Source organism: Anopheles darlingi, chromosome 3 (genome assembly GCF_943734745.1).
Source record: "Anopheles darlingi chromosome 3, idAnoDarlMG_H_01, whole genome shotgun sequence".
Classification (NCBI taxonomy): domain Eukaryota; kingdom Metazoa; phylum Arthropoda; class Insecta; order Diptera; family Culicidae; genus Anopheles; species Anopheles darlingi.
In genome coordinates this window covers 3,850,001-3,865,000 of record NC_064875.1, presented here as the reverse complement: position 1 = coordinate 3,865,000, position 15,000 = coordinate 3,850,001, and the positions used below count along the sequence as shown (strand labels likewise).

Here is a 15,000-nt window from a genome sequence, read left to right as displayed (position 1 = left end):
TGCGAGCAATATTGTTACTTCCAATTGCGCCGCTCCTTCGCTGCAACCTGCCATCATCTCCGGCACTCGGCGCGCGCTTTTGCCGCGGTCTTGCGAACACACGCGTGGCCCCCGTCGTTTGTGCTGTGTTTCCGTGTCCAATTTTACACACACACACACACACACAAACGGGCGCACACACACAAACACACACGCAGACGCTGAAAGGAAGAACTAATCTCAGCACTCAAGGTACACGCGATGCAAGGGGGTGCTGCGGCGGTCACAGAAGATTCCGATCTTTCCGCTGTTTCGCGTGCTCTCGTGTGTGTGTGTGTGTGTGTGTGTGTGTGTGTGTGTGTCGGGCAACGGTCACCACATTTTCCTGCAGCATCAGCGTAACCTCCATGGTGGCGGAATCGACGGATGGTCGAACAACCGACTGAATGGAATGGTGGTTGTAGTGGTGGTGGTGGTGGCCGCGTAAACGAATTCGACAAACCCCTTGATTGCCTGGCCCCGTGGGACATGGCTGAAGGCGGGAGAGCGCTGCGGGACTACATTATGTGCCACATCCAGCACCAAACCCAACGGCAGCTGCCCAAATATTTGGTGGTAGTGGGCACACACACACACACACACACGCGCGCATTGAGGCAGAGTCACCGCGACCATCTTTGCTGTTTTCACCGTTTTGTTGCAACGTTGTCGTTCGATGATAGAATGCGATGGTTCCAAAACCACAGACACAGACACATACAGACACACACTAACGATCGAATGGTCAACGTGAAGCAACAACACAAAGCATAAATCGAACGACTTCCTGGCCAACGTCCCGTGGCAATGCTCCCGTGACCACAGCACCGTCATCACGGGATGGTGGTTTCTCTTGTTGTGTTTGCTGTTGTCTTTGTTTCTTTGAAAATCGCGCTCAGAAAACCAAACGAGGCCGGCAAACGAAACTGACCAACGCACCCCCCCGATGGCCACGTTTGCGGATGCGGAACTGTCATTTGCAAATGTTGACATTCGGCCGACCAGACACCGACTGGCCCCGAACCGGTCGGTGATGATGCTACTTCGTTCGATTTTCCGCTTTCCTCGCTGCTCCCGGTTGTAAATGCTTTACCCGAGCAGCTCACGAGCGATGAGCGATGAGCGATACTGAAACCATCCGCACAAAACGACCTCATCCTCTGGATGAATGATGCGAAAAGATTTCCACCCCGTCTTCCCCCCCACAAAAAAGGAGGACACCACGCTGCGTGTCCTCTCACACCCATTATTCATTTGGCTGCACGCGTTGACATGTTTTTTTGGGCCGGTGTGAGTGAGGGCGTGCCACAATTTTACTGAAAAACATCGTCGAGACAGCTCAGGTCCGCGGTGCGTCAAATGATAAGCCGACCACCCTCCCCCTGTGGGCTGTTGGGCGAAAAACAAAAGCCAGAACAGAATGGCCAACCAGAACCAGCCAGCCAGCCGACTGACCGAAAACGCGCTAGTTGTCGCGTTTTTGGGTATTTTTGGGTCGTTTTTCCGTGTTTTTGGTCCAACGAGGAGCACAATGGTGCTCGGTCGTATGGAAGAACTTCCTCTCCTGACGAGGTGCCATTGTTTGTTGCGAGGAGATTTTGCTCAAAACGCGAATGGATGGCTCAAAATACTCGAAGAGCGTATTTTACATTATTTTTTAATATAGAGCTGTGAATGAGTTTTGTACAAAAAAATGAGATACAACATGCCACGTAAATATTTCATTTTACAGATAAACATTTAAGTACATGTTTTTGAAGTCGAAAATACCAAAATTCAAAAGAATTATATACCTTCATATAGATTGCCCCAAAAATAACGTTGGCTTTAAAACCACTGCGCCAAACCAACACACCAGAGGCGGAAATGCAACATCCACAATGTTGTCATTCCACAGAAAAAAAACAACAAACAACAAATCTCGAAGCACCACCGCGAATGCTCGACTTTGATTTATTTGATTTGATAAAAATGAAGTTACGCGCCGCATCGACACAAAGCCATTGTATATTAAAAACAATAATGTCAACGGATTCGTGCCACCGCCGGACTCCGGACACGCACCAATCTAGTACATCCGTTGCATTCAGTTTGTTTTTGTTTTTTGTTTTTTTTTTGTGACCGACCAGCTCTGGCGCAGTTTTCCGAACCACACCGGAAAAAAATGAAAACACGTTGCCTTCTTTTAATTATACTTCACCAACACACCGAACCGAAAAGACCGCTACACTCCCTCCCTCGCGTACATTGATCGTGTTTCGTGATTTACCGATGACACCGGGCGCACCCGCACCCCAACTCGTACGCTAATGAATGCAAGCGGAGAAGAACAAGAAGAAGAAGACTTGATACCAAAGAGGATGGCGGCCAAAACAACAAACAGTGCAACAACACGCACCCCATTTCCTCTACACGGTCAGTGTGTCGGTGCCATCCTCTTCTTCTCTCTCTCTCTTTCTCTCTCCCTATCCTTATTTTCCATAAATAATATTCATTCCCCCGCGAAGTGAACTCATGCTCGCCGAAAGAAGGGAGTGGAAAACCGAGTGGCCGAGGTCGGGGTGCCCGCTGCTGGTAGCCAAATGATAAATGGCGCGACCACAGTCACCACAACGAGCGACCAACGCACGCATGCACGCGCCCATATCCGGCTGGCTTTGCACTTCTCTCCATTCTTTCTCTCTCGCTCTCGCTCTCGGCTTCCTCTCGGCGTCCGGTCCGCTGATGAAGTGAAGCCCAGCGTGTGTTTCTTGTGCTTCGCATATTTCGGGGCGTAAACAATTTTTACTTTTACCACCTCCGTCTATTTAATTTCGCGGACCTTCTTCCGTCCGCTATGTTAGTGTCTGTATGTGTGTGGCTTTGTGTGTACCGAACCTAGACCAACTGGCATGCTAGGGAAAAAGCATGAGAGCAGCCGACCGTGGAGCCTTTGAAATGTAGTACGATGCGCTTGGAAGGTTTCGGCTAGCTCGGTTTTACAGTGGCTTCCATGGTTCGGCCCTGAGCCAGCTCAGACAACCAGCAGAGAACGAGAAACTCAATAATGGTCACGTGACCATGGCCGGAGCATCCGTCCTGTCCGGTGCACCGCCAGCGTACGATCATGTTTTCATTATTTCGATTCCAACGAAAAAAAGGAGAGAGAGTATCCCCGGCTGCAGTTAATCGGATTGTCTTAAGAAATGGTACCGACCAGAGGCGGTTGCCATCCCGTTGCCAACGTTGAGCGTGGCATTCCGTTGCCATGATACCACGAGCGCAGCTCTGCTTCACCGAAGCGAACGAATCCAATCGAACGGATTATGATTTGTTTTCTGATTTTGAACGTCCACTGGACACACACACATACACATATACAGGGATAAGGGTTCCATGCGGTGGGTTTCTTGGCCACCGGACACCGGAAAACTCTTGCTTCCTTCATCTATCGATCGATCGACCCCAGCTCTGGGAGTTTGGGGGAACAATTCAACCAATCGGATCAATCCACCCGTCCGCTAGCGACGTCGTGTAATGTCGGCGCCATGGTCAGAGGATGGGAAAATGGTGGGGGGGGAGGGAGGAAGGTGGGACTGTTGTGCCGTGTGCGGTCATGTAAGCCACCGGGAAACCACTTCAATCAACTAAAAATAACTAAAACCACATCAGACCCCGCTACAGCCTCGACTTCTTCTCCATCCATCGTCTTCAGGTTTGATGTAATGCTGCCAGCATAATGGTGCCAGGGGATGAAATATGTAGCACCACCTCCTCCTCCTCCTTTCCCTGCTCCTACTTCTCCGTCTCCTCGGGATCGGGAAAGCTGATAAGCGGCACTTCATGTTTATTTAGATTAGGCCAGACCGCACAGTGACGCGTGTGGTGTTGGTGGTGGGCGCCACCACCGTATGCAAAACCTAAACCCAAACACTGGAAGCACACACACACAGCAGCTGGTACGATGGGATTATGTTGCTTCAGCGGACGGCGACGGCGACGGCGGCGACGGCTGCGGCGAGATGACGCCGCCGAAATCTGTGCCAAGCTCTGTGCTGCTGGCCAACGCCGGAGCAGCTGGAGCACTAGGCGCCTCCATTCGGATGAAGTAGTGGTAAAGAAGGGGGAGAGGGGGTTTGTAGGTTGCCCAGCATATGTTACATCGTCTGGTGGCGACGCAACCAGGGCGAAATGAATTTGCGCTGCTGTGGCTTTGCATTACGATGACTTCACTCTTCACTCGCTTTCCCTCCCTCCATTCCTCGCGCTCCGTCCGGTGAAACGTTCCAATGACGAAAGTCGTCTCCCGCAGCTGGCCAGCTTTTTTGGGGGGGACAAACTGGAGTGGGTTTAAACTGGAGTAGCACAGGACTGCATACGGACTGATAACGCTTCGCCAGGGACTTTTGGACCGATGGGAATGCATGCAGCCCCTAACCGGCAGCATATTTATTAAAAATTACTTGCGCTCCAGATAAGAGGGGTTGAGGAAAGGAGCGGATGGGAACTCGCAACTGCGAACTATCCATCAAAGGTCGCTGCAACGGAACACAAGCAGCAACGTTTTCGAGGAGAGGAAACTTCTGCTCGACGTCATTCATTGACTGGCATGTCATTTTGGGGATGGAAAATGGAAAATCCGATCCGGGCAACTGTTTTCCAAGGAAACTAATTAAAACCCATATCAATGGCGCAGCTGCAAAGTGCCACTCACCGTCACTCACAAATCGTCCTCACCTTCCTTCCGTTGAATACGCCGTGCATGGGGACAATGTGAACAAGGATACCATCCGCACTCGCCCGCCAAGCACCACCACATTATGGCTTAATTCGCTTGGATGCGCTCGCGTCCATTGTTAAGCTTATCTCGCCAGCTTGCGGTTACAACATTGATGCGCTGCCTGTGTGTGTGTGTGTGTGTGTGTGTGTGTGTGTGTGTGTGGGTATGCGTTAGCGAAAGGGAAGTGACCATGGCATTAGAATACGGCCGTGCATCCGTGGTCAACGCGGGTCGCTTGATCAGACTGGCTAACATGACATGACAACGCCAGCCACTGGACAGTGGAAAGGGAAAAGTTTTATCGCGCGACACTTGCGCAACACACAAATGGCGTCGTCGTGGTTGTTACCGGTCAGCACATGTTATAATTAAAAGTTGATCACACACACACACACACACACACACATTTGGACACGTCAGTGCCTAGCTTTTGTGATGTTAATTTGTAGCAAACCGGTGCTAACCTGTGCCATTGCATTCCACGAAGCGCCATTCATTCATTCATTCTGACAGCGGTTCTCAGGTTACTAGTCCGAATACAGGGCAAGCTCGCCAAGGGGGCGGGGCGGCTTGGAAGGGAGGGGAAATTTCAAACTGGAACAACTGTAAACTACCCCCCCTCTCCCTCCCACCGTACTGTCTGTCCGAAGCAGTTCAACGGATAATGGAATCAGAATCTGGGCACGTGCCAGCCCCTTGGCCGCTCGCAAGCAACTTCTCGGAATCTCGGCACCCCCTCGAACCCTGGTCCTGGGGGGCCGTCGACGTCAACCAAGAGGAACCAGTTCCATCATCAATTCATTAGAGAGCCTCTTAAATGAGTGATGGAGCAGGCACTACACCCCTTTTTCACCGGGGCGGGCCAGACGGACGAAAAACTAATGCGCAATACCATTAGTGCTGGTGACGGCTCGTAGTGGTGGTGCTAGTAGTTCCCCGCCATTACTGAACACAAACTCTTCTCTTTCTATACAGCTCTCTATCTCTCTCTATCTCTCTCTCGCGCATTTCATTTTGTTAAAGTCTCTTTGAAAATCCCGATTGTCATTCGAGCAGATTTTCCAGTTTTTCCAAACAAAGAAAATAGAGCCGTAATGGTGGTGTAGCGGCCCCGATTTGCAACTAAAAGCCCCTCTTCCCTTCCATTTTGACTCCTTCTTCTCCTTCAACCGTAGAGCTGTATGACCCCGGTATTTTCTCCTTTCTGCGTGCGTACGTACCCGTCGATGTAGATGTAGATCCCTCTCTCGTTATGCTACTGGGTGGTATTACATTTCCAAACCATTTCCTGCTCGCGCTCACCCCCTGATCTTTGTAGAGCGTAGACCACCTCACCCTTCCATCTCGTTCAGCTATCTCTCTATTCAATTCCATTTCCCTCCGTTTCTGTGTATAATCTAATGAGTGCGAAGAGCGCAGTGTTGCAGCAGTGTTTCGACGATCCCGGGAAAACGGTGGGGAAAAAAACACGGAAAATCCCCCACGTTTTTCTATTGAATTGCGCGCTGCGCTTCGGCAAAGGCTCGTTGCTCGTATCCCACATCACGAAATATGATTCAATTAAAATGTAATTATTAAACTAACGGCGGTGCCGGTTAAGCGGAAGCGCGGTGAAGTGTGATAGTGATGGTTCCCTGGGCGAACGTTGTGGACCGTGATTTAATGGTATTACATTCCCCGGTTACACGTCCAAGGCAGTCGCACTGAGCAACGAAAGGTGTCCGCAGTCTCCGTTGCTCTGTTAATTCCCTCCTGTAACGACTTGTAATGAGCTTCGTCGAGTTCATGGAATCGTGACGTCACGAAAGTCAAGGTCCCCCGCATAAGTTCGTACACCAGTCATCACTGGCACGAGCGCAAAGTGCTCGTTTGCAATTGCGAGTCAGAAAAGTCGGAAGGGGAAAACACGACAGGGTTTGCATTTTCGATTGCATAAAAATATACATCTTAACGACTGTCGACCCACTGCCTCCCTGACTACTGGCCCTCTCTTACTGGTGAAGATACTCTGGGGAGCTGGTTGACAGGAGATGCCTCCTGTGAACCATTACCAACTCTAGAACGGACTCGCAGCAAGTGCCACAGTGAGTGACTGACCCAGCGATGTGAAAGGAACAATTGTCTACTTAAGAGCATAGTGTGTGTGTGTATGTTTGTGTGGGAGAGAGTGCATTGGAAGATCCTTCGTTAGTCCGTCGAAACGACAACTGTGCCAACTTCCCGCATCGAGAACCACCGTCGGCACAACCAATACACTCTCTGTACACTCCCAATGGTCTACTGCATCTGTTTGTCTTGGTTTCTTCTATCTAGTACATCACAATACACTTTAAAAGCAGCAGTGGTGGGGGAGCGATGCTGAAAGCTTTGGAGACGACTTTCGGATCAACTCCCAAGTGGCTGCAAACTACACTTAGAACACTTGGCACACCCACACCCCCGGGCCGCACAGTTTGCCTCCAGTTCACAGTTCACAGTTAGTTCTCGCCCGTTCGATTGCCTCGAGTGACGCGAAGCCGAAAACAGCTTTAAAGCAAACAAACCAAACAGCAACAGCAAAACCAACAGCAATTGACAACAGAGCGCGAATCGCGCACACGGCACCCAGAGCACGAGCACGAACACGACGAGACGGCCAGCAAATCGCACCTCAACCAAAATCCTGACCAAGTCTTCTCTGTCCAACAAACACAACACACTCACCGACACACCGCGACAGTGAGACACGCTACGCCACTAAAAAAAAAAAACCCCCGCTTTAACGCAAGCCGAACCCCGCTTTAGACAAAATGGCCACCAAGTACGGCACGCAAATACTGTACACCCGATCGCGTACCACGATCAAGGTAAGTTTACTTCAACACGGTTATATACCCGGAGTGCGATTTTAGTGTCCCCCTAAAAATTGTATCGAGATTCCAATGCCATCTCCCCCACCCCCGGAAAAATTGAACCCACGTATCTTCCAAGTTCCAAGAGTTCCATTGGTCTGGTCCTTGTAGCCATAACCGCAAAATTTTGTCACCCAGATTGGACTGTGATTTGGCCGTAAGCGTAGTGTTTGTTTGAAAATTCTGTGCGATTGTTGTCCCACTTGAACTTCTTCGGTTTTTCCAATTGGTATCTACCTTCCCAGTAAGCGAGTGCTAGAGTGTTTTGTTAAGAAATCAGTTGTCCATTTTGTTCCTTCTTCTTCTTCCCCTAACTCTCTCCCTATCTCTTCTCTCTCTCTCTCTCTCTCTCTCTCTCTCTCTCTCTCTCTCTCTCTCTCTCTCTCTCTCTCTACTCCCTTGCTCTGTCACTAATCATGTGTCCCGGTAGCACTATCGAAAGCACTTTCGTCGAGAAGGACGATAAGATAAGCATTGCTAAGAGCTCAGTTGTAACCCGGCAGTTGAAGTAAACTTAAGTACATCACCTACAAACAAACACATGCTCACACAGAGACAGACAAACACACCCAGGCACACAAATACACACGCTACCAAACCATCTGTGTTGACCCCTAATTAGTGTGGACCAAGAGGTACGTAGTGAACTCCTGTGAACTCCGCTAGCCAAATTATTATGCTCAAATCGTTCATGCTTAACACACACACAAGCTCAGCAGCTGGCATTTAGTGGTGCTGTCTTCCCGTTAATTGTTCCCCTTTCATTTCATACACCTAGATATTAAAGAGCTGCAAGCTGTGTGTTTGTGCTGCGCCATGTTTTCCTACCACATTTTGACGATTTTCTTTCCTTTAAAGTCTACCACCACCGATAAGGCAAAACGTTTGTTATCATTAAACTCATTCGCGCGGGCGAAAAAGCGGAACAAAGTTCAAAAGACCACTTTTTCTCGACAACAATTTCAAAACTTCCACCAACCACCAGCGTCGCAAGTTATAGCGGATGCAAAGCGTTCGTTCGCTCGGTTCGCTCGGTCGCTTGCGGCATTACTTTCATCGCCAGAAGCCGGAAGCCGGAACCGGCCGGGGCCAGCCACGGGTTCACCTTCCCCTGCAAAAGATAAAGGGCGAAAAGCGACAACCTGTCAAACGTTAAAAAATATAAAATACTCCGTTCCGGACCGGTACAGACACGGCGGAGGCTCATACACACTCGGCACCACACCGGTACGGCGGCACAACCCGCGTGCTGCGCGAACTGCGTTTACGCTCGCTTCCGGTGCAGTCAAGTGGAAGAACGTGGTGGTGATGGTGGTGGTGGTTCACATGTATCCTCTTCGCATAATTATAATCTTGGCTGTATGTCTGCGTACGCGCGCATGTGTGCGTTTGTGTGTGAGTTCGAACAGAAGGGCCACCGTGCAGCATGTTTTCCTTTTTCGCTTCCGTTTCCTCGCATCCGGACCACGTGAAGCTAAAGGAATGCTGAGGCTTATTTGGTTATGGCAGCCGGTTTTGAAGATGCTGAGCAGGCTTACCAAGTCGTACCAAGAAGGGCTGGGCTGGGCTGGGCAGGGCTGGGCAGGCCAGGCCAGGCCATACCAAGAGGCAAAGTAAAGCAAGCACCTCAAGCTTCACTTCAATGTTATGATAAATTGGCTCGAAATTGCTTTCCCAAACGAACGTACCACCGTTCAAGCGACGGGAGGTAGATTCGTTTTCCTTTACCATCCTCTTTTCTTGCCTTCGCCGCACATGAACGTGCATGCGCGCGCCTCCATCCTTGTTGGCATTGTTGTCTGGGTAATGAGTATGTAATTAAGCATTTTATGCTGCCAGCGACATTCGAGCTTCCTTGACAAGGTAACGCAACCGAAGGAAGACTGGTTTATGTCTTTTATATCGATTTTTTAAGGATCAATTTGGTTCGTTATTGCGCTTCAATTGGCACGGTGATTACGGGGCGAGGCAATCGGTTGGAAATCATGTCAACACTAATGCGAGGGTGATAAGCCGGAAAGTGATAAACACGATTGGAAGTCAAACCACGAACCAAAAAAAACCCAACAAATTTAATGCATTGTGTAACAAAATCCTCTCGCAAGGGCCACTCCATTTACCGCGCAAAATCCATGCCAATCCGCTTACGATTACATGCTCCAGGGCCATCAGATCACCAATTAGCACACGGGCCTGCGAGATTCGTTTAATCAAAGCAACGGGGTGCACCAGGTAATCAATCGATGCATGCCCATCGGTGCCCATGCATGCATACAAAACAACAAAATAGCCACCACACCGCTTTTAGAAAACCCATTACAGAACCTCCCCCGCAATGGATCGAGTTGGTGGAGGATGGAGATTTGAAAGCGCAAAGCTGCCGGAAAGCGCTTTCGAACAAACGAAAATGGCCATCCAAGTACCGCAGCATTATCGCGCTATCGAATTGAATCGCAATCAACGTGCGCATGTGTGTGTGTGTGTGCGTATGATGCAGCTGCATCGGAATACATAACGCGTATAGATGGTCCACGGCTGGTGGGAGCGAGTGTGAAACCGGAACCGGCTATGATGACTATCCCATCAATCAATCAATGCTACCACCACGCGGTAACGAACGCCCCTCGACCGAGAATCCTCTCGAAGCCAGCAACGGTCCACTAAAAGGGGCTCATTCTTCGGTTTGGCCGGAAGGGCGACCCGGCAACGGTGGCGCGGCGACCGAGCGATAGTTTTAATTAATTTTAAAGCAGATTAAAACACTCGCTAGGGTTGAGTGGTTCGGATGGTTCCTGGCCGCGTTCGATTGGATTAATTTGTTCAACGCCTCCGAGGGGATCCAATTGGAGGCCTTTGTTTCGCTGCCACTGCCAAGGGTCGATTGGACGATCGGCGCAAGGATACCCGGTGAGCCTTTAACAAGGGATCGCTTTAAAATGATGAAAATACACGGTCGGATGATGAGCGAGGGACGATGAACAAGGCGTCCACAGATTGAAATGACGGACAGCTGAGTGGATTGCAGTGAACTGACCAGAATTTAAACCCCCCCTTTGAAACAAGGTATTGCTGATGGAGCGTTCAATAGTTTACAGAAAAACGTGAGGTTAGATGTGCAAATACGTCAACCCTAGGTGCAACCTCACTTTCCTGCGGGTTCGTCGAAGTGAAAACTTTATCCCAATACCGAAAAAGTCCAATATCGAATGGAACGCCGAACACTTGCACAAACTGAACGCACGTTGCACATACGTATCGTACTCTACCACCTCCAGTATACTGCTGACCCTGGGAGACCGTAGTTCAACTTTCCACGATCAACCCCGTGGCTAGGATCGTTCCACAACTCTCCGGATTGTGCCGAAAGTTCCTGCCACTCGGTGGCACCCTACAAAAGTTATCAGACATTCACCTATTCACACGAGAAACTCTGTAGAACGAGGTAACGCGTGGTGCACAGCAAAACTTACTGGCACGAGCACAAAACGATACAATGAAGTGCCTCGAGGTGCGAAGCAACTCCTGCGCATGGGGATGTCAGGTATAGCTAGGGCGACTCAACTTTCCTCGTACTATATCCCTACCATCCCATTTGGTTATCTTAATCGTACCAAATCTAAGGCACACACACACACACACGCACACATACCTTTTCTTATCCATGGCAAGTTGCAAGAATCTGCTCTCCATGGCAAAGAACCTTGAAGACACTACGAAGAGATTGCATTGGTTTAAAGGAGGGGAGAGAGGAGGTGCCCAGATAACAATCGATAGTCAAGCGAAATCTGGTGCAACCGAAGAAACCGAGTTGTCTTGTACAAGTTTGCTGCCCCTTCGGGGGTCCCCGTCGGGCCGGGAGTTATGTTAGTTTAGTTAACCGGCGTCACCTAACAGGCAACCAGGTCACCGATGTCGCCCAACCCCAACCGTACCGGGGAGTTGAAAGTTCATAAACAATTCACCGGCGAAGCAAGAAGTGACACTTTCTATTATGTTTCCATCCATTTTTTTTAGTCTTCCTGACTCAGAGTATGACCCCCGGATTGAGTTACAACCCCGGGGGCCGGGGGCGTGGAAGGCTACACTGTTCTGATGGAAAACACAAACCCTAGGCTACGGCCAGCGCTATCTCAAAGGAAGCATGCTTTGTAGCAGGATTCCGGGAATCGTTCGACAAGCTAGATAAGGGTGGTTGGTTGCTTTCCGGCATGACCTACGAGTTCGAATTCCGAAAGGACTGAATTGAATTTTATTCAATTTCAACATTGCAAATCACAAATGGAACTTCAAGTTTGAACCCGAGAGGTGAGCACCATCCCTGAGGACCAATCAGGAAGCCCCCCTTCCGTTCGTAGGTACTTGGGCAACAAATATGGATTACGTTGCTATGCGCACATTCACATTTTACAACCCACAAAGGGGCATAGCGGGGGTTGGTAAGGATTTATCCACGAACCATCAGCCCCCTCTCGGCACTCGCTTCCACCCTCACGGAGACACAATGCCTAGTTATGGCGGTTAGGACCCAAGATTCGATTATGCAGTAGAACGAGCGCGATCCCCATTCCGAAAGACACAGTTCAGTTCAGTTCGTTCGTTCGTTCGCTCAGCCTTCGAATAAGCTGCGATATCTTGCGCCAAATCGCGCGCGTTACCATTTACTACCACAATCATCATAACAATAATTTCTTCTTGCACCATAACTCCGCTGCCCACGCTTGTTTGTCTGCTCTGTCGCTCGGAGCACCCCTTTTACCTTCGTCTTTTTCTTCGGCTTCGTTCTCGGTGCCTCAGAAGGGAGGGGGCATACCGACGACCGAACGGGCGATGCCATCGCTCTTGCTCATCTGTCGTCCGGACACACCGATCCCATCCTCTCTCTCTCTCTCTCTCTCGTTCTCTCTACGGTCCCGCTAGAAGAAGAAGCTTATTAGCCTCAAACACCAACGGACCGGTTCTAACGCCGTAGAACCCCCCCGAGGGGTGAAGGGCGAGACATGAGACTAACCCATGATCCTTCGCGGTGACTATCGAGATGCCTCTCAGCCAAACGAACGATAGCCAGAGGAGGCTGGCTCAATCGCTCGATCGGAGAAAAACGAAAAGCGCCGAGCGCCAGCGGCCAGCGACTGGCGGTTGTGGCTTTAGAACTTTGGCCATCGCCCTGCAGGCTCCAACAAGGCCGCGTTCCCTCCCGGGGCTCTTCTTCTATTACCATAAATTGCTGACCAAATGAAACCGAAACTGCCACACGGGACATGACCATGGGTCTCCGTGTGTATGCGCATACGCGTCGAATCGCACGTTTGGCGCAGACAAGACACTCCCGGCTTACCCTTCGCCTCGGCTCGGGTGCGCTAGTTGGATCTCCGGAATCCACACCAAAAACGGACGGTGCTCTGGTGGCGCCGTGAACTGTCCGTAACGGAAAGCAATGGAAAGTAACGAGCAAACAGCAACCGACCGATCGATTGCGTTCGCCTCACGCGGATGGCACGGTCCGAACCTGCGAACCTCGGAGCTCGGTGCCAAACTTTTCACATCCCCAGATTGGGTTGTAATGAAATAGTTTGTTCAACGAGCTCATCATTCCCACTGCACGGCTCTTCGCGTTCTGTGTTCTTACCTAATTGGCAACGGTGTGTTTGTGTGCATGTTTGCGCATCTCCGTTGTCGCTAACTTTGCTCACTTCATTGGGATTTCACATTAGACCAACTTCTCGATGTTCCCGATGTGGCGATGGAACGAGTCGCTCCAAGTCGCCAAGTGGTCGCCATCCGAGGACACTGGAACTCGCACACTCGCTATCCGGCCGTGGCGGTGGTGTCGGTGTTTTATTTCCAACCTCCTCAGAGCTATGCTCACTAGCGCAATGCTCACTCATGCGAAGAACGGCGGAGAATGCTGGCTTCGAAAGGCGAAAGGGCAACGAAATAAATAAAGTCATAAATTCCCGGCGACCAATTTCGTTACGGGCGGTTCTCACGCCCCCTCACATACCTCTATCGCGGGGTCGAGACGGTCGAGACGAAGATAATGCTTTCGATGCCGCAGGCACAGACGAAAGAAAAACACGCGTCTCTCTAGAGAGAAAGAGAGAAGAATGGTAAAGCTCCGGTGGAATCTCGGTAGCTAGAGCTGAACTGAGTCACCGGAGGGTTTTGTGCCGATCCAGTCGTTAGCGTGCCGCAGAGGCTACAAACACCGGTTAAAGTTGTATAAACTCTTGTCAAAAATGAATCTCCTACCGCATTGGCTCGCAAGACTCGCTTTCCGCTGCTGAAGCGAATCAAAGTCTCCGGACAACTTTGATCGTGCTTCTCTTCACTTGTGCCGGAAGAATGTGCATCTTCCGAGGACAGAAACTGTCATGAACACTGAACTACCACCTCAGCTCAGAAGTGAAACTTGAACTGAATATTTGAAATAGCCGCGGCACGCTGCGCGACTACTGAAAATGGCCCCGGGCCACAACTAGACGACATCTTGTGTCGATTATATAGATGCGACGTGCAGCCGGGCATGAAATCAAATCTCGGCTAATTGTGTGCGCGGGCCCATAAGCACCACCGACCTGAACCTTGACCTGCCGCTACACAGCCCCTGCCGGATCCGGACAGAGGTCTTAAATTAGTTGCAGTCCTCGAGGCCATAAGACAATGGCGGGATCAGCTCGTAAATCTAACCAGCTCAAAGTATCCAATTTCCTGCCAAGCGCAGCAGCGTTCGCCTCTTCCTTGAGGGGCGGCCGCCTCGCTTCCTTAAACCTTCTCTGGGCCCTCGTCCCGTCGTACCATGGCATCCTCCATCAGCTGAGGGGCTTACTGCGAGGATACGAATGGATGTATCTTTTTTTTCCTGTTCCTTTTGCCCTTGCGCGTTCCTCGAGATCAAGTCGATTTTTAAATCCACAAGACGAGCAGAAACGTCATCTGGTCTGGCGGCTTGCCCTGTCTCATCGCTCAAGCACCAGGGAGCGGGTGCTGGTGATGGCGCGGAGGGCCTGTGACCTGACAAGATGATTGAGTATTGAGCCGCCAGCCGCCAGCGACGGCCTCCGTCTGCACTCAATCGATGCAATCAAACTGTATGGCGTAATAAAACCAACGATGCGCCCTGGCTGACGTGGCCTCCGACCCCCGACACACGTCCTGGGTCCGGGGTTGTGGGAGAGGGGGGGGCCTCGACGAAGACGAGCAAGGATTGCCACTTGCCCGATGAGCCCGGGAAGGGTTTCGTTCCCTCACTCGACTCGACTCGACTCGACTCGGGAATAAAAAGAAAACCTAATTTCAATTGCCTGCCATGAGCTCCGTCCTGCGTTGCCCCCT

At 50.6% G+C, this 15,000-nt stretch overlaps 1 protein-coding gene across 5 annotated transcripts in view; it reads left to right on the top strand.

The window, feature by feature from the left end:
* LOC125956355 (small conductance calcium-activated potassium channel protein) overlaps positions 1-15,000 on the top strand; it is a 139,657-nt gene that overhangs the window by 55,964 nt on the left and 68,693 nt on the right. The window contains exon 1 of one of the 5 annotated variants that reach the window (XM_049688125.1): positions 5,770-7,623. The exons of the other annotated variants lie outside the window; for them this stretch is intronic. Within the exon in view, the coding sequence (XP_049544082.1) occupies positions 7,567-7,623 (57 nt within the window). The 5' untranslated portion in view covers positions 5,770-7,566. Of the gene's footprint in view, positions 1-5,769; positions 7,624-15,000 lie in introns of those variants that run through there. 5 annotated transcript variants of the gene reach the window in all.